Here is a 20,067-nt window from a genome sequence, read left to right as displayed (position 1 = left end):
ATCAAACTACAAAACACCAAGGCTTACTACTTCCGTCTTAATTCAACACATAATCCATTCTATGACTATCAATTCAACAATACTTCTATATTCTTATCAGTTCATCTTCCACTTACTCTCTTTGCAGTTTATATATATTCAATTACTGATCTCCAACTTACTTACTATATTCAATTTTTCAATTCATCACACAGAATTCAATTTCTTTATTTAACACAATATAATTTGATAATCTCAATTCTCAAGGTCACAGATTTTCTCCAAAACGATCAGTCCAAAGTCATATTCTATAATATTTTAATCACAGTTTCCACAATACTTCTCTCAATCACAATTCTTCATAAGCAAATAATAAAAGCAAAAAAAATAAAGAGGTGGCACCAAGCTTATCCCGGCTTACGACTCTCACAGTCTAGCCTCGATCTCCCTTTTCTCAACCTCTTTATCCTACCAAAAGATGGACCGTCGGCCAATAGATTCCAAAGGTTATGAACCTTTGAATTCTTGACCATTTGTTCCACTAACAACCTACTGTTACCAACTAAATTGCCTAATTATAAGTCTAATTCTCAAAGTTGTCAATAACCAACCAGTAACTTACCACAAAATTTATTTACATATTCTATACTTGTCAAGTTTATTTGAGTAATATTTTGAATAATAATAGTGTATCAATAATTTATTATTGCTACTCTTGTTGCCATTGATGGCCTTATTCTTCTGAATAAGATAAAAATATAAAGAGTTATTGATTTAGTTAATTTAGATATTACAACTATATATGTACACACATGATTGAAGTATGGAGGTGTAGTAATCAATATTGAATTGTAATTACTTATTATCAAATAAGTAGTAGTAACTTTAAATTATGGAATTTATTTTGAGAAAGGAAGGCATGTAGACATTACATGTTGCTGCAACATAAGTTAAATATAAGAGGATATTAAACCAAGTGTTTAAAATATCTAATTATGATTGAATTCAAAAATAATTTGAAACTATTGTCAATTCATTATATATAAAAGCTGAGATGTTGCCAACTTCTAAAGATCTTAACAAGAGGCTTCATCAACTTGTTAGAATTTATTAAGATCTCTATGACTTATTTTTGCAATTGGAACCATTATATGAAACAATTTCAAATCCAAATCCTATGTTGCAATAAGATTTTTGATTGTTGCCATTGTGGCATTAAAGCCAAGATCTTAAAATTCTTCTTGGTTATTATTTAATGTCTTTTTAAATACATTTTGATTGATATTTTGTCTTATACATGTATTTTTACATCTACATTGTTATAATTATAAGAAGTTTGTCTTTATAATAAGATTATATAGTTGGCATTTTTTTGAGTAAGATAAAGCAAGAAAATTGTAATTGCTTAAAAGTGTTTATGTTTGAAACGAGATACTAATGTAAATATTGATTATACTATATGTTTGAATAGTTTTTTTTTTTTTTTTTTTTTTTTACTCCTTTTCAAATAATTACATGTATTGTCTTATACAATCATGGCCATGATTATAACCATGATGAAAATTGACTAATCATTTTTTCATTGGTTGCAAATTCAACAATAGAGACCTAAATCTTGAAATAATCTATTTTTTTGATGATGGTTAGGTCAATTTAGTGAATGATTTAACAATTAAATAATATATATATATATATATATATGTGTGTGTGTGTGTGTGTATGTGACTTCAAAACTTGAAATTCATTAATTATAAACTACCATCTTCAAAATAAAAAATAAAAACAAACAAAAAAAAATGAATGTTGTAATTAGACATAATATTGAAAGATGTGGAGAGGATGGAGCCAAGTGGAGGCAGCCGTGTGAAAGCGGCGCAGGGGCGAGGGGCAGCGAGGCCCGCCTCAGCGTGGCCCGCAACGTGACGCGAAGGAGGCCAAGCGGCGTGAGAGGAGCAACCCCACATCTCGTGACGTGGACGATCGTTCATTCGGCGACAGCAGGACGAGCACAACGCAGAGCGCCACAAGACACCCCACAAATTCAACAACGTCGAAGGAGAATTAGGAACACCAGCATCATTTTAAGAATAAGAAGAAGAAGAATAAGAAGAAGAAGAATAAGAAGAATAAGAAGAATAAGAAGAAGAAAATGAAGAGTTTGCAGAAGAAGAAGTAACATAAGGGAAGAAAGAAAAAAAAGACCGAAAGAAGAAAGGAAGAGGAGGGGGAGGACGAGAAGAAACCTCATGGGTGACTTACTAGTCATACGACCAGGCAGCCTCGAAGCCTTATTGCGAGCTCCTCCCCCTAATCCTGTGACGTACACTGCTGTTTTTGTCACACTTCCTCGCTTGCTTGCCTGGGTTTCATCTTAGAAATCCCACTCCAGCGCATCTCATTTCATCCTGTGTAGAGATTCATGGCTCCATAGACACAGACACTTGCCCTTCGTCACTGCCGATTCTTCCTTCTTTTGTCGTCACCCCTCACTGCTGCCTTTTGGAGTGGGAGAACGAGATGTGGGAGGATGCGCATGTGCCGACAAGCATGTGTCTTTCTGTCTGTGTGTGTGTGTAATTTGAGGGTGTAAGGGTGTGTGGGTGTTGAGAGGGGTGGGTGGTTTAGGGGAGAGATCGAGGGTTGTGAGCAGATTGTGGTTTAGGCTTGAGTGGCACGCAGTGGTAGTGCCCGAGTGGTGGTGATGGTATTGGTCATCGTGGTCGCGTAAAAGAAGAAGACAAGGTATGGATGGTGGTGTGTATTATTGTGGTGGAGGAGATTGTTTGATTTTGTGGTGAATTTTTTTTGTGAAAAGGGTTTCCTGCGATTTGCGATTTTTCTGCCTTTTTTGAAAGAGAAGGTTAGATAGATTGTGGAGGTTTTGTGTTGTGGTGTGTGGGGTAGGGAGATTTCCTGCTTTGGGCTGGAGTTTCGCTAATTCAGGGCGGTTGTCGGAGCAAGGGTTTGTGTGTGAGCTTGTTGGGAATTCTGTATTGTTCCACTGAGGGACAACCGCTTTTTGTACGATCTCTTGCTGTGCTGCTGCACCCTTAGTGCATAAGCACCTGATTGTGTTTTGGGTTATTAGGGTTACATAGTTCTGTTCTAATCCCTTGCTTGGAGTATTTTACACTCATCATGAATTGTGCAAGCAATTGGTAGCCTTCTTGTGTGCTTTCCTGCTGGGTTGTAGATGAGAGACCCGTTGGGATCCTTTTGGCTGTCGGTATGACAATTGCCACTCTTTTCCAGTAGGTATTTCATTATGAACATATTTGGAAGTTGCAATTGTGTTTTGTTTAGGGCCAGAGAAAGAGAAAGAGAATTTTCAGTGCAGTCTGTTGATTGTGGCACTCCCTTCTGGTGCATCTATCTCATTTATCTTCTCTACTTTGTGTGTGCCGACCTGCTGCAGAATGTTTGATTATGTGAATTTGTTTCGCTGTGGTAAATTGATCTTTGTCAAGGTTTTGACTTTTTTACCTTCTGAAAATGTGTTCTACTTCAATCTATGTCTGTGTTTGGTCAAATCAGCATTTGGTCTTGACGCCACGTGTTTTATGATCTTATTTTTCGTTGTTTTAAGTTCCTCTATCCTGTTGACTTCAACTCGCTTAGATGCTCCAGGTGACAATTTTGGTCCTCCTCCCTTCCTTGCTACTCCTCGAAGAGTATTTCCTACTGAGTTGAGACATGGAGTCTGAGGACGAAATGCAAGATGCATGGGCTGGTACATCAGATGGTGAGTTTGTAAACGAAGAGGAAGATGAGGAATCAGATGCTTTAGCTAGTGATGACGACAATGATGAATCGGATTATGGTTTTGATTACTCGAACGTGGACGACCTTCACCCTAGTTCTCGGCTACCCCAGGTACTCTCCCTACGTTACTCTTCTTCTGGCTCTTGGACAGGTAGGTTTTGCAATGCTTGTGGGTTTGATTGTTGCGTGCAAGGAATTCAATGCATATGTTGTCTAGGATCGTCTTCAAGATTTTGAAAGGAGCCTTTAAATGTCCTCTCCTTTATATTTTATTGCAGACTAACTTCACAATCCTTAGTGAGAAAGATATACGGCAACGACAAGACGAAGCCGTATCAACTATCACTAATTTCTTGTCTATATCTCCAGCGGATGCCGGGGTTCTGCTTCGGCACTTTAAGTGGTAACATTCGTTCTTTATTTTGTTTTATTAATTGTCATATCGAGACTTCTGTAATTGAGTACTTGCGTTCCCTAGTCTTGTTATCAGATTTTTTTTTAACACTTTAGGTTGCTCTTTTGTATTCTTGTATTTGCAATGCAAGCAACTAGTTTTTGTGTTTTGTGTTTTGGTATTTTTGTTAAATCGCAACGTAGCGGAAGAATAAGCAGTCTGTTGTTGCCAGTAATCGTATTGGATTAACGTACACATGTTGAAAAGTCACGCTTGTTTATGATCAGGAGTGTGAGTAAAGTGAATGACGAGTGGTTTGCGGATGAGGAACGAGTGCGCGCAAGCGTCGGTTTACTGGAGAAACCCGCTACCAGCAAAAGACAAACTCAAACAGAGGTACTCTAGTACTATAGCCATTTCTTGGGGGAAATTTGACCTTCCTATTTTTCTTTGCCTATTTCGTCCTCAGGACTGCTACAAATTTCTGACTAATGCTTTTGACAGATGACTTGCGAGATATGTTTTGAGGTGCATCCGTTTGAAAAAATGAGGGCACCTAGATGCGGTCACTATTTCTGTGAGACCTGTTGGACAGGTCAGGTATTGGCGCACCATTACTTAGAAGTATTCAGTTTTTTGAAAGCTTGTTCATTTGCAGAATGCCCACCTAGTTTCCTGCTGCTTGACTGCATCTTCTCACAGTTCTAGTTTGATCTGAATAGCGATAGATTTTGTACATCTTGACGTTGAATGTATTGTTTTCTGCGATAAATAAATTAAACTGAATGTTTTCGGTAATTTCCAGATGTAGGATTACTGAATTTGGTCAAGTTTGTGGTCAGTTCTAGCTGTTCGCATCTTTTTTGTATAACTTGCAGTGTTTAGTGTTTGGTAAACTGGGATAGACAGATTCTATTGCGGCTAATAACATCCCGACCTGACATGGGGATGGTTTCTTCTTAACTGGATTGGGTTCAGGTTACATACACACAGCTATTAATGATGGGCCTGGATGTTTGACTCTTCGATGTGCGGATCCATCCTGTGGCTCAGCCATTGGAGAAGATATGGTACTAAGTTTAGTCTCGACGGATGATCAACAGAAGTACATGCGTTATCTATTAAGATCTTACGTGGAGGACAACCGAAAGGTTAACAATCTAGTCTGCCTCAAATTCCGATCCTTCTTGCTTCGTTCTCACGCATGGAATAGAATGTTGGCCTTCATTGTGCATCCGTGTAATTATTTTTATGTTTCATGCTGGCAGAAGCTTGTTAGTAAGGGTAATGGTCTGACATGAAGGTTGCGTAATGTGATTTAGCAGGTCAAGTGGTGCCCAGCACCTGGCTGTGAATATGCTGTGGAATTTCAACCTGGCGTTGGTTCCTATGACCTTGTCTGCAAGTGTGGATTTAACTTCTGCTGGAATGTGAGTATTTTTTGTTGAGGTCCGTCTTCTATGGTGTTTGCTCAAAAGTAGACAATAGCAATTCGTGGATTTTACAGGATGATAGATAATTTATTATGGGTGTTTTTCTCTCCAGTGTCGAGAAGAGGCACACCGGCCCGTGGATTGTGAGACAGTCAATAAATGGATATTGAAAAATTGTGCAGAGTCGGAGAACATGAACTGGTACGATCTGTGTCACAGCATACCTAATTTTATTTTGTTTCTTATGTCAGGATTAGAATCCACTTCGGATTTCTAACAAATTGATTTACAGGGATTTGAAATGATTTTGTGAGGTTATTGGTTATTTTAACTCTAAATATGCGTTCGAGCTGATATTCTGTCGACTTTTTTCTTAGAGAATAACTCATCCTTTATTCATATTGTGTTCCCTTTTTTATCAATTTTTTTGAACAGGATTCTTGCGAACAGCAAACCCTGTCCCAAATGTAAAAGGCCAATCGAAAAGAATCAAGGCTGCATGCACATTACTTGCACACCACCTTGCAAATTTGAGTTTTGCTGGTAAGTAATGGATAATTTCAATTGAATCTAAAGTCATGGATGGATCATGATTCATTCTTACCTTAATTTTATAGACACAGCTACTTAAGTTTACGTTGCTTCACTCTGAGTATGTTGACACCAGTGGTTGGTAAGTCTATCACTTATAAGCAACCAAATTTATTCACTCAGTTTTATTTATGCGTTTTTGACAGGCTTTGCCTTGGAGCATGGACTGATCATGGGGAAAGGACGGGTGGTTTCTATGCATGCAATCGGTATGAAACCGCGAAGCAAGAAGGCGTGGTACGTAGGCTTGTCCGTAGCTATGATTAACGGGGAGGGCATTTATCACTGTTCATGAAAATCATTTTGGGAGTGGATTAATGGCTTCACACATACAGAACACACACACACACACACATACATATTTCGAGTCATATAAAATAGCTGGTCATACTTTGCAACAGGTCCTAGCCATATTCTAGGTGACAGAATTCTTTCAAAGTCCTTGAATTTGAGCTAACTGCTACAGTTCATTCTTCCAGTATGATGAAGCAGAGCGGAGAAGGGAAATGGCGAAGAACTCCCTTGAACGTTACACACACTATTATGAGCGTTGGGCTACAAACGAATCTGTGAGTACTAATTTGAGATGGTGCACTTCTTCCACTACGTTAGTTATATAATCTTTTTCCCATAACACACTAGAGATGCATTGACTACCTGGTTAATTTAATGTGATGTTTTTCATCATTTCAATCTTACTCAAATCCTTCTGATGTGTGCAGTCCAGGGCAAAGGCGCTTGCAGATCTTCAAGATATGCAGAACGTGCAGATTGAAAAGCTGAGCGTCACTCAATGCCAACCAGTGTCGCAGCTGAAATTTGTAACAGATGCATGGCTCCAGGTTAATACACTTTGTGCGTGGACATGTTATTTTTGCGCTTGCTGGATATCCTTTGTCTTAATTACGTTATTTATTGCATATAATGCGGAGTATGGAGTGTGGAACATTCATTTGGAGCATTTTTCTCGGAAGCATCATTATCCACAATCACAAACTGTATTCCTTTTAATCGTTTTTTTGTTGTGCAGATTGTAGAATGCCGGCGTGTATTGAAGTGGACATATGCTTATGGATATTACTTACCTGAGAATGAGCACACGAAAAGACAATTCTTTGAATACTCGCAAGGTGAGGCCGAAGCTGGTTTAGAGCGCCTCCACCAGTGTGCGGAGAAGGATTTGCTAACCTTTCTTGGAGGCACTCCAACCAGCTCATTCAATGACTTCCGCACCAAGCTTGCTGGCCTGACCAGGTGCTTGTTCTGGAACCAAGGAAATAGTTCCTTCATAATAATGTTTCATCAGCTATTGAGCTGAAGTTATTGACGGTCACAGTTCGGGCTTTTCATTTTATACAGCAGCTGACATTTAGCGGATATTTGAATCCTTCCAGTGTGACAAAGACATACTTCGAGAACCTGGTTCGCGCCCTAGAGAACAATCTTTCGGACGTGGATATTCCAAAAGCAGCTGCTAAGTCCAGCAGCAGCTCGAAGGCTTCAGGAAGTTCCAAAGGGCGAGGGGGCAGGCCTAAAGTGGGAAGTTCCAAAAGTGGGGGTTCTAGTCGGAGCGGAGAGGAGTCAACTCACTGGTCTTGTGAGCATTGCACGTACGCCAATACCACAGCCGCGTCTTCCATTGTGTGCGTCATATGCAATCACGCTCGATCGTGATGTAAATTCTCGCTTCAGTATCTCTTTCCCGACTGAGCTTGTCAGTTCTCCTAACACTCCAGATCCTTCAAATTTGCTATGTCATTGTTGATCCAGTCCAGGATCAAAGACCACTGTATTCAGATATGGTGGTTGAAGGCATTTCTGCTTTGTTTAAGGCTATTCATAGAAGTTAATCACAATGTTGACAGTTAAATCCTTGCGTCAGGCATCTGGGTATTGTTGATATCAGTTGTCCATCCCCTAAATTTTTTGTTGTATACAATCTAGCCAACAAAGTGGGTGAAAATGAAGAACGGAGGGATTTTATGTATCGAGACCTTGTGGTGCACAATTTGCAACGGCAGTCTATCTAGTTGCGATGTACCACATCTGTCTCTATCTACTGTAAATGTGGTAGTTGTAAAAGCGTACTCCAAAACAGAATTCCCCAAAGTTGATACATCGCTTTATGAAATGTGACGAGGATGGTGAACTTTCCCGGAAAGGAGATGTACATAGTTCGTTTGGCAGATTACTGTTGAGTACAAGTCTGCCTATTACTTTATTTTCACTTGACCTGCTACATCAGTCACTTAAATTTGAAATGGATATATTTGTCACATGTTCCATACAAATGCATGGCGAAATTTCTCGATCAACACATTCGCTTGCAAAAAACTTTCCTTAAATAATTGAGAATTTTTCAATTCACAAGCTTCTCAGTGTCAAATGGTCCAACCATGAGTTTTATTGTCCATACATATAATGTGAAATTTTTATAAAATACACGTGTCAGATATATCAAACCAACAACAGCTGTTTCCATGTTTACGAAATAGTTCTCATCAGAGTAAAGAAAGCATTTACATGCTAGTATTTTCGATATATGTGGAGTACAGATCCAGTCAGAAAATATTTCATAATAAACTCCCCTCTTCAAAACTTTACCCGGATTTGAAACCACATATATCATGTGCCTATGCTTATAACAAGTAGTCCAACGCCAACAACCCTGCCAAAGACCAAGAGTTCCAAAGCTGCGATCATGGCATACTCGATAGAATCACACTTCACGTACGTTCAAAATAATTCAATGCATCACTAATACCTCCTGCACCAGCTTCGACACCGACACGAGGAAAACTGATATTAACTTTGTCAACACCACATTCACAAAAGAGCACATGCATTCGCCACAATAACCTTGGAATCAACAATCCCACTATAAAGGCTGAAGTCTCATAACAAATTCCCGCGAAACACATTGTACACTACAACCATATAACCAAGGAATACTCACTCCGCACTAGCGAAACACTGCACCTAAATCAATTTCCCACCATCGCAACAAAACCTATCGGGTCTACACAATGAAAAAAGAGAGAAACCGTCCTTCAACAACAACGGCCATAACAACAACAAACACCGCTTTCCAAGCAATACTAAACATATCTCGCAAAGAGCACTCCCTGTGAATATCAAGTCCATATCGTTAACTCTTGTGACACTACAGTTCCGGTGGATGTAACCCACACGATCTAAAAGAACCAAAAACAAAAAAAAACTAGAACCCCATCTTCCCCAACACCGAAAAACTGTCACAAGCTCCACCACTTGTTAGAGCAACCCTCTCTCCAAACCATTCATGTCAACGCGCATCGAACGTCCGGACAAATCCTCATACGCAAGCCCAAATTCAAGACCACATCCATACATTCCGCTGCCAGCCACGAACTACCAAATTGCCACCAGTGAATGGGCCCCCGGGTTTCGTCCCGATCGGGAATCCCATGTACATCTCAATCCGCGCCTCCGTCCCGCCCTCCCGTATCATCACCACACACCCCTCGCACTCCCAACAACCCATTTCCACCCACACCACCCCCGCAACCACAAATCCATTCGCGCACTCTCCATCAATCACATCCCTCAACCATTCCTACCGCCCCTTCACACAAATGCACGCCATGCTCACAAAACATCCGGGGAGCTTCAAGCTCTTCTTTTCCAGTCAATGTCATTACACTTCGACTTCTTACGTCGTCGGTGCCACTGCACCGTGGCCGCCTTCATTCCTCGGCCTGCCCCAACTATCTCCGCCTCGCTTCACGCCTTCGTTGTCCAACCCGACTCCGCCGACTTCTTGCCATCACCAACCCCACCCATATCCCTGTGGATGTGCACGCTCACGCCACCCTCCCTGCGCGTCCTCGCCTGCCACTTGCGACCAAAACTGTGGCGAACCCCACCAACACCATTGTCCACTCTTCTCCTCCACACGCTCCTGCAACCCCCTTCCCCGATCGTCTCCCACGCATTCCCTCCCTCTTCCTGCTTTCCGCCCTACGATGGTCTCCGCCGCCTCGGAGCTACGTCGTCCTCGCCCTCCCGGCTGCTGCTGTGTTTGCTCTCGCCTCCGGGCTTCTGGCTCTCTCTCCGACTCCCGCCCCTCGACGCGCTGCGCCGCTCGCTCTCCGCTCTCGACTCCTTCCCATCGCCGCCCCTCCCTCCCTCGTCCTTGCTCTGTGCTCGTGATCTGCCCGTCAACTCCTCCCCCTTCCCCGCGTGGCTCTCTCCCTCCTGCCTTCGCCCCTCGTGGTGTTGCGCTCTTCTCCCTTCGTGGCCACCCTCCATCGACCTCCCCCTGTGCGACCCCGCTTCCTCAGTCGAACCCGACCCCGATGCCCCTGGCTCCCGAGACCTGTCGATCCCCGCCAGCAACAGCCTGTCCCGCTCGTCCGTCAACGCTGACCCGTGGATCACGTGCGGCGAGGATCTCCGTGAAGGCGAGTAATGCCCTCGTGATCCCACCCTCTCCCTCTCCCTCTCCCTGCTTCTCTCTCGTCCTCGCGGCCACTCCTCCTCCCTCTTGTTGTTCAGCAGTCGCTTCAGACCCGCTGGCGGAGACCTCTGCGCCCTCGGGGGAGGTGGCGGCAGCGGCAGCTTCGGAGGTGACGGCGCCCCCTGCTGCCCACCGGGACCCTCCGCATCCATGCCCGCACCCACACTCGCACCCTCCCCCTCCACTTTCGCCTCGCTCCCGTGCGCACTTCTGCTCTTCCGCGCTTCGCTCCCTCCTCCCGCCTCCTCCCCCGCCTCCTCGTTGTTCGACATCGATCTTGGTGGTGTTGCGCCCACCCTGGATCTTGCGCTCGCCTCCCCCGCCGTCCCTGCCTCCACCGCACGCCGCCTCCCTGAGAATCCCCTCTCGTCTTGCTCCACTGACCCCGCGAAACCTCCATCTCCCCGCGTCCACCTGAATCTGCTCCGGTCCGGCCCGCCCATCATTCCCGGCCCCCCGCGCCCCATCGAACTCCCCACCCCGGGAGGCAGCCCGGGACCGGGACCGGGACCGAACCTCTCGCCCACCCCCTTGAACCGCAGCGCCGGATCTACGCAGTGCGACCCCATCCCCATCCCCCCCGCCACCCTCGCGTCCACGCCCAGGCACTCCCTCCCCCTCAAATCCACATCCCCTCCCATCCTCATCGGATGCGCCAGCCCCGCGTTCCCCACTCCGCCCATCATCCCGTTCGACCCCATGTCCCCCACCATCCCCGTAAACCCGCCTCCCCTCCCCTTCCCGCCCAGCCCTCGCAGCCCGCCCTGACCCCCGCCCCCTGCCTTGATCACCGTCCCGTCCGGAGCCACCACCAGTCCGCTGCTCTCCACTTTCGCCGCCGCCACGGCTGCTGCGTTCCGAGCCTTCTGCGGGTGGAACCCGAACGCCTCCCGTCCCGGCCCCGGTCCCGGTCCCGCACCCGAAGGCGACAGCGCCCTCCCTGCACCGTACGCCCACAGCGGACCCGCGCCCCCTGCATCCTCCCCCCAAACTCCTCGCCTCCGAGGCTGTCGATGCGCTGCCTCCAGCGACGACGGTCGTGCCCTGCCCCCGCTCCCGTGTCGCATCTCCTGCCCCACGCCCACTCTCCCGTGCATCTCCAACCCCACGTCCACTCTGCGGACAAAATCACCTCAGTACATCCACCACCCTTCCGCACTCACCTTACCATGCCACTCTCAAACGTGCACGACCAAATCAACAGGTTCGGCTCACGCCCTTCCACCCACCGGCTTCTCCGTGCATGCTCGCCCCTGCTCCACGCCACCTTATCGAACGCACCTCTCTCGCCCGCCGGCCCCACCACCATCCCTCTCCCGTGCCCCGACAGGTACCGATTCTCCCCCGACCCAAAGTGCGTGCTCGAATTCCCATTCCACCCCGCGTATCCGCACCCGTACGCCGACCCCCAACCCGCCTGTCCTGCGTTCGACCGAGCCGCTTGCAGTGCTTCCTCCGCGCTCTGAAACCCCTCCGGAAGCTGGTCCCACCCCGACTTCGCCCGAGATCGACTCCCGCCTTCCGAACCTTCTCTCCGAACCTCCGACTTCCGCACCCCCCTCCCACTCCCCTCCGCTCCGCTCCCGCCCTCCGTCCTCTCCAACGACGCCCCACGACTCCCGCAAGTCCCACCGCTCCCACTTCCGTTGCCGTGCTCCTCCTCGCATTTCTCCTGCATCATCCAATACACCACGTCACTCCTACCACGCCTCGGATCCATCCCCTTCCTCCACATCATCTACCACTCCCACTGCGCCACCACCATCCCATCCCATCCCATCCCTTCACCCACAATGCAACGCTTCCCCCTTGGGCACCCATGACACGGACCTACACACACCCCATCCCACCCCACACCCACTACACTCACTCACTCCCCGCACCAACCCACCTATGCACATCCACCACTGCCCATCCCTACTACCTACTCTCCCTCCAAACTTCCGTCCCGCCTCCCCCCATCCAACCACCCAACACCACGCCTCCATCCTCCCACACCTGCACGCCACACATTGCAACCCCACACCCCCAATCCTCTCCTCCCAACCTCATGCACCCCTCTGCGCCGCATTCAACCCGCACACCACCACCCCTTACCTCTCCACCTCCCGCACCTCCGTTCCGTTCCGAACTGCTTCTGCTCTTCCCACCCATCCCGCTGCGCTCTCCTTCCTCCGCTTCTCCACCATACGCTTTCCCGCTTTCCATCCCCTGTGACTCCTCGCCGCCACTGCTCCCACTTCCGTGCCTCCTCTCCCTCCCCATCATCCCGCCTCCCTCCTCCCCCTGGCTTTCCGAACCCGATCCCCCTTGCACTTCGCACACCACCGCATCGCCCTCGCCCTTCCATGCACTCTCCACCTCTACGCCGCCCCGCTGCACTCCCGTGCCTTCCATCTCCACATCGTCCCCGACCCTCATGTCAGAGTCACCATAATCCACATCATCGCCTTCCAGGTCCTCCCCGTTATCACCCTCCCATTTCGCTCCTGCCACCTGTCTCGACGGCGACCCACCACCCTCGCTCCCACCTCTATCCACCTCCTCCACCGACTTCTCGTGCTCCTGGGAACCTCCACCCACCTCATCGCACCTTCCTGCTTCTACGCTGCTCCTCACGGGGCTTCCGTTCCCTCCACCGCCATCCACGCTCGCCTCCCGCGCTGGACCCCTACCTACTTCTTCCTCCCCCTCCCCCGTCCGCCTCAACCTCTCCCCACCTTGCTTCTCTACTTCAACCCCATCACTGCATTCGCCTCTCACGTCCTCCACGCTGCACCTCCCACCCACCTCCTCCCGCACACCACACGACCCTGCTCCGAACACCGCACCTCCCGACCTGCACCCATCCATCACCGCTCCGCCTTCCTCCCCTGTCGCAACATCATCGCCTTCTATCACCTCGTCCACAACACCCTCCACCTCTGCTTTCGCCTCTTCACCGCCAACCCCTTCCGCTGCATCCACCGCACCAGGCCCCACTTCCGCCCCAACGTCGCTTCCTATGTTGCCTCCTCTGTGTCCATCGTCCTCTTGCAACGCTGATGCTCGCGCCCCTCCTTCCGACCTCAGAATAACAGTCTCCGATCCCTCTCCTGTCTCACCGTGCTCCTCCACCCCACCACTCTCACCCAACCCTCCACCACCCCACATCGACGAAACCGTTTCCCTCGACTCCCACTCCGCCGACTCCGAAACCCCATTCCCAGACCCTGCACGCGCCAACCCCGCCTCCCCCTTCCTATCCACCGCCATCGCCTCCTCCACTCCCACCTCCACCTCCAACTCGCCGCTCACACTACCGACTCTCCCTTCTGCACCGCTGCCTGCATCCGCACCACCCTGCGCTGCGCGCTTCCGCACCCCTCCCTCTGATTCTTGTACCATGTTCGCGCGCATGCTCTCCCTCTTCTCCGCCCCAATCCTTCCACCCAACCGCGACCTCTCCGCCCACCCCGCGCCGCTCTCCTCTTCCGCCACCGTCCCCCATTCTTCCATGTCCATGTTCAAGTCCCAATGCAGCCTATCGTCCCGCAACATGCTGTTCTCCCCCGCACTCGCTCCTGACTCCTCCAAGCTCGCGCTTCCGCCTCGCTCCCCAGACCTCGCCTTCACCCACTCCTTCGCCCTCGGAACACCCCCCTCGCCATCGCCCCTCTCGCCGTCCGAAAACTTCCTCTTCCAACTCCTACCCGCCGCTGCCCCTCTCTCCCTCCCCACCTCCACAACTCCCTCTGATTCGCCTACTGCACCTCCCGTCCTCTGCACCGACGCGCCTACCACCTCCTCACGCGCCACCCCCGATCCCACGATGCCTTCTCCCTCTTCCTCCCGCCCATTCATGCTGCCCTCCCCATCCACTCCTGCCACTGCCGCTCCTTGAGCACCTACGTCACCTCTCCACCCGCTTCCCTCCTCCGCTGCCTTGCCGCCACCCGTTCTCCCATTCTCCCCCACATCCCTCCTCCCCTTCCCCTGCTCTACCTCCCCCTCGCACCCGTCCGCCGGGCCCGACTGCCCCGCCCCGACGCTTCCACCACACATCACACCCTCCCCTGCACCTGTTCTCCCACCGCACGCATCTGCCGCCCTGCTCTCCGCCTCCACGCATTGCCTCTCCCTCCCGCCCGCCTGCTTCTTTTCCCAATCCCCCTGCCTCACATTCTCACACACCATCAAACCTACCCCGCCTGCTTCGCCCACAAACGCCTGTGCATCCGCACCTCCCACGCCCTTCGCACTCCCGCCCGCCTTCCCTCCTCTCCCCCCATCCCAACCTTCACCACCCCCAACGCCCTCCTCCGCCGCTGCCTTCTCCGCATCTGCCTCTGGGCTTCCTGGTGAACTCGGAGGCGGAGGTGACGGCGATCTCACCACCTCCAGCTGTATCCTCCGCTTCTTGATCGGCACGTTTGCCGCCGCGTCGCTGAACCGCCGCCCCAAAAATGGCGACGACAACTGCAACAAACACTCCCCACCATGTCAGCGTCTGCTCTTCCAAACCATAACCCGCTCCTCCAACCCGCCCAACTGCTTCTCATCTGCACCCCATTCGTCTGTCCCTCCTCCTCCTCCTCCTCCCCTCCTCCCAGTCACACAACCCTCCCATTCACAACGCACCCATCCTTTCTACGCGCTACCATCGCATCTACCCTCACTCTCGCGCGCGCCACCTCGTGTCCTCATCCGCCCATACTCAACCCCCACAGCATCTACCATACATCTCTACATGCTCTCGCTCCACGACTACGACCCCACCATCCCCCCGCCCCTTCCCACCCAATCCCTCCACCCTGCCCACGCCCCACGTCTACACTCACAAACTCAACTATACTTTACTCACACCCTCACCTCTTCCTGCTTCCCTCACCATCGTTCCCCCACCATCCACAACGTGCCACCACTTTCCACCCTGCCTTGGGAGCTCCTCGCCCACCACCCCAGCCTCACGTTCTCCCTCGCTTCCCACTAACTGCCCGTCTACTCTCCGCTCCACCGTGCCCGACCCAAACCCTCCCGCTCCACACCACAAACCACACCCACTCCCACACACCGTCCAAACCCCAACACTCACCACCCTCCTACATCCGCCACGCACCTTCTTCGAATCCGTCGGCGACGCTTCTGCCTGCACTCTCTCCGATTGCACCGCATTTGCCCCCGCCTCGCTCCTCGGGTTCTTCGCCAATGCCTTCACCCCCTGCTGCTCGCCTTTCCCTCCTCCTCCGCTGCTCCCGCTGTTGCTTCTCAGCCGCTTTCGCGCCGCCCCCATCTGCTCTTCCTTCCCTCCCTGTCCATCTCCGCCGTCCGACGCCTCCTGCCCCGACCGACACCCTTTCGCCAACTTCGTGTCGCTGCCCGCACCGTCCCTCGCACGACTCCCGCAGAACCAGCACACTCCCAACCTCTGAACCCGCTGCTCCTTATGCGGACCTCCCACGTTCACCGCGCTCGCGCAGCTGCTGTGGACCACCACGGAGCACCCACTGCAACCACAAGGCTTCACCTGCGCACCCCAACCAAACAACCCTCCCCAATCACTCTTCCTTTTCACCTCATCACACAACCCCAACCCCAACCATGCCCACCCTCCTGCCTGCCTCCCTGCCTCTCGTGTACCGCCCTCCCATCCCCGACCCCATATGTCCCACCATCTGCTCTACTCTGCCCCTGCTGCAACACCGCCATGTCCCCTCCTCAACCACAACACCAAAGCCACCCATGCCTACCAGAGCCTCGAATTGCTCGTTGTCCTCGCAACCGCAAAGGCAGCACACCGATCCTCGATCCCCTTGCTCCCTCCACCCCATCCCTGCATGCCCGACCTCTGTGCTCGCGCTCCAATCCCTTCCCTGCACCGCCCACCCACGCCCCACCACACGCTCAGACCCACCATCCATCCATCCTCCACCGACCGTCCCACGTCCACCGGATCCATCCCCCTACCCCCTCCCGACCATCACAATTCCCCCACCCATCCCCATTGGATAATAGCCAGCCAGTCGCCGTCTGGAGGCCATTACCTTGTCGCCGCCCGACGCCATCTTAACCATTGCCCCTACACAACCACACAACAGAGCCTCTGCTGCTCCACCCTTCGCAACAATACCCCACTCCGGCAATCGTAACCGCGCTGCCGACGCTCCCTACCCTGCCTCCGATTCCTCGACGTACGTATCTACTTCCACGTTTCCATCCCACCGACGTACTCCTCATACCCCTTTCATGACCCTACCGGTACGCTACACGCCGCACGAGCCCTGCGTCCTCCTCTTTCCTTACCACATTCCACATTCCACATTCATCCGCACTTAACGCGCCTGCACACCTGCTATATTCCCATACCGACCGGACCTGAGCCCTCCGTATCACACACCCTCCCCCGGCCCCCGAAGCTTTTCGCTCGCTTCCGACTACCCCCCCTGTCATATAGCTTGCAGTAAACAAGAACTCTGCTTAAATGTCATGGCAGTTGTTCCACATGCCTGAGACTAACCTGTTCCTCACATCCGATGACAGTCACCTCCTCCCTCTCCGCTCGCACACATGCCGAGCAGATGTAATCGGCCGGGATCTGCAACATACGGACAAACTTGCACTTCAGGCGCACTTCTTGCATGTTCCAAACACATCCCTCTCCACCCCCATCCTCAACCACAGTATTCTCAACACCGCCAACCCTCTCACTTCCTGTCACACATCATCTCCCGCCATTCCTGCTCCTACCCCGGAGCCCTCCACCGTCCAACTGCCACTCGCCCCACCATCATCATCAGCTACCACACCAACAATCAACCTGTCCTCAACCTCAACCCCAACGCCTCGGCTTCCCAGCCCCCCTGCCACAACACCCTGCAATTCCTCCGCCTCCGCCTACCTGCCATGTCAGTCACTACCACAACCCTGCATTCATATCCATCACGACGCCGCTCACACAACACAACGCTCCCAAGCCCTTGCTTCCTGTGCGCCAACACCACTCGGACTTCCACTACCAACACAATCTCTCTACCTCCTCACATAAACCCCCGATGCACATCACCCCACGCCCCCCGCTCCCCGCGGGAGGCCCACCAAATACGCATCCCCACAACACTGGCGCGGGGCAACCACCTGCTTGCCACTCTTCCGGAACCCCTGGCACTCCGCGTGTTCCCACACGCCGCAACGCTCGCACGCCACCATCAGCCCGTGGCTCCGATTCTTGCCACACCTGCAGTCCACCTTCTCGCCCTGCTCTATCCCCACGAACGAGTACGGATGCTTCAGCCCGCGCTCCCTCCCCGAATCGCCCCCGCTCCCCGCTGCCTGCTCTCGCCCCTTCACCACCGCCTCCCTGCCCGCCTGCTTGCGCCAGCTCTCGAACCCCACGCCGCGCAAAAACTGCACCGCCCTTCCCACGGCCTGTCCCTCGGCCTCTCCTCTCGCATCCGCCGCCTCGTCCGCGCCCGACCCTCGCAAGAACGAAATGCTCCGCAACTGCCCGCTCTCCAACCGGCACATGGCCACGGCATATCCAACCCCTGTCCCCTGCTTCTCGCGCACGCACACGTACGACCTCACCCTCGCCCTTCCGGCTCCCGCTCCCTCCCCCTCATCCAACAGGAATGCTCGGAATTCCGCCACCGTATCAGTCGCCCTCGCGAACCGGACCGCGCTCCGCTGCGCTTCCACATCGTCCGCGCCCCTGCAATCAAACTTCCTCGACTTCACGATGCGACGATCGTCGCCGTCCGGCAGCACGCACGACACCACGTACGCACAACTACCGTCGCCGTTGGGCCGCTTGTTCAAAGAAAGCATGGCGCCCGCGAGGGGGCGTCTCCCTCTCGCTCTCTCGCTCTCTTGCGCTCTCTCTCTCTCTCTCTCTCTCTCTCTCTCTCTATATATATATATATATATATATATCTCGCCCACAAACTCCCTATCGTCTCACTCAGCGCCGATGGCTGTCATCATCGCCGTCGTCCGGCACCATACCCTGCCCCTTCTCAGAAGCTAGCCCCGATATCACCAACAACCCCACTCTCCACACTTCCTCGACCACTGCCGTCATTCGCTCCACGAGCTACCCAACAGCCGGCCATTTTACGCACCACGCCCCGCCGCACTCGCACCGCCAAAACCACCTCCTGCGCATACCCGAAACCACCGCAACCACAGCAGATCCAGCGCCGCGCTGCGTCCCGGCCGACTGCCCTGCGCCCCGTCCGCAAACCTACCCGACTGCACCAGACGGCCCGACGCCGGCCGATTTCCGCCTGCTGCCACCCACTCGCACCCGCAACGATGTGCCTGCAAGCGGAACCCGCAGCACAGCCACCCCCTGACAGCCCTCGCAAAACTAGACTGCGCATAAACAGCAGCATGCGTCCTGCCTCCTGCACAAGCCCATCCGCGGCCTGGGCGTGCGACGTCGCCCGCCCCAGAACTCCTGCGACTCCTCCGCGGCACCCTAACACGTTGCGCGATGATGCTGCTGCTGCTGCCCGCATCCAAGCTGGCCAGTGCGGCCGTACTCTACCGACCGGGGTGCTGGCTGGCTTGCTCTCTTTCTCCCCCCCTCCCTCCGTGGAGAGTGACGTGGTGACGCAGCAGCAGGTTTCCGCGGGGTTGCCTCCAGAATGGCTGTGATAGCTGGGGAAGCGTTGCCGGAGCCGTGGCGAGGGGATGCGCTGCTGCTGCTGATGACGATGCTCCTCCTGCTTCTCTCTCCCTCTCTTTCTGTCGTTCTTTCTTTCTCTCCTCCTCAGCGCCTGCGCCTGCGCCTGGGCCTGCGTTGTTGCAGTTGTAGTTGGATGATTGGGTTGCGTTGCGTTTGTGTTGGTGTGATGTGCTCCCTGGTTCCCTCCCGCGTGTGGCAGGAGTAATGTTGCGAGGGCAAAAATAGAAGACGGGGTTGGGGTTGGTGGTGGCGCCCCCGCTGGTCCCAGTGTGGCGAGGGAATGCCGGAATGGCGGAAGATTTTGGTCCTTTTTTTTATCTTCTGACGAGTGAGTGCTCTTTGGCTTCGTTGCCTTGGCCCTCTCTCGCTCTCTCTCGCCCGCTTTTCTTTTCTTGTTCTCTTCTTCGTGCTCCACCGTCGTCTGCACTGGGGACCCTCATCCGTGGAGGAGGAGGATTGGCTGGTTGGGTGCGGGCTTGGGGATGGCACTCCCTGGACTCTCACTCAGTCACGTGTCCTCTTGTGGATGAATGGATTTATGGATGGATGAAATATCTGCCTGGCCCTTCCTCCCAGACCCGGTTGTGTGTGTGTGTGTGTGTTTGTTTATTGATGGGCTGTGTCTGTGCCATGCTGCATTTGCTTGCTTCGTGATCATTCATTCATTCCTTCTCCTTAGCCTTTGGCGTTGGTCCCTGGTTCCCTCCAATGACCGTGCGTCGTGTCCTCCTGCAATGAGTCGAGA

General features: G+C 51.9%; 2 protein-coding genes across 7 annotated transcripts; one reads left to right on the top strand and one right to left on the bottom strand.

The window, feature by feature from the left end:
* Positions 1–1,949: 1,949 nt before the first annotated feature.
* Positions 1,950–8,450, top strand: LOC112273343 (putative E3 ubiquitin-protein ligase ARI8). Of its 5 annotated transcripts, none has more exons than XM_073529295.2 (14): positions 1,950–2,272; positions 3,607–3,852; positions 4,020–4,144; positions 4,423–4,531; positions 4,640–4,730; positions 5,114–5,286; positions 5,458–5,565; positions 5,681–5,769; positions 6,004–6,111; positions 6,306–6,396; positions 6,639–6,728; positions 6,882–7,001; positions 7,190–7,413; positions 7,554–8,450. In XM_073529295.2, the coding sequence occupies exons 2-14, from the start codon at positions 3,673–3,675 to the stop codon at positions 7,831–7,833; spliced, it is 1,788 nt and encodes a 595-aa protein (XP_073385396.1). In that variant the 5' UTR covers positions 1,950–2,272; positions 3,607–3,672; the 3' UTR covers positions 7,834–8,450. The 5 variants fall into 5 exon arrangements, with proteins under 5 accessions (XP_073385396.1, XP_073385395.1, XP_024357767.1 ...); XM_073529294.2 differs by having other exon boundaries at positions 1,950–2,299; XM_024501999.3 differs by having other exon boundaries at positions 1,950–2,721.
* Positions 8,451–9,785: 1,335 nt separating this feature from the next.
* LOC112273184 (uncharacterized) lies at positions 9,786–18,465 on the bottom strand. 2 transcript variants are annotated; one of them, XM_024501663.3, is made up of 7 exons: positions 17,771–18,465; positions 17,154–17,231; positions 16,387–16,509; positions 15,756–16,163; positions 12,755–15,115; positions 11,887–12,329; positions 9,786–11,773 (listed from the first exon to the last, which is right to left on the bottom strand). In XM_024501663.3, the coding sequence occupies exons 1-7, from the start codon at positions 18,458–18,460 to the stop codon at positions 10,159–10,161; spliced, it is 5,718 nt and encodes a 1,905-aa protein (XP_024357431.2). In that variant the 5' UTR covers positions 18,461–18,465; the 3' UTR covers positions 9,786–10,158. The 2 variants fall into 2 exon arrangements, with proteins under 2 accessions (XP_024357431.2, XP_090101498.1); XM_090245372.1 differs by lacking the exon at positions 17,771–18,465 and having other exon boundaries at positions 16,681–17,684.
* Positions 18,466–20,067: the final 1,602 nt, after the last annotated feature.

The sequence above is a fragment of the Physcomitrium patens genome, chromosome 20 (assembly GCF_059467195.1).
Source record: "Physcomitrium patens ecotype Gransden chromosome 20, ASM5946719v1, whole genome shotgun sequence".
Lineage (NCBI taxonomy): Eukaryota > Viridiplantae > Streptophyta > Bryopsida > Funariales > Funariaceae > Physcomitrium > Physcomitrium patens.
The sequence above is the reverse complement of the archived record's forward strand: the minus strand, read 5'-3'. Positions and strand labels throughout refer to the sequence as shown.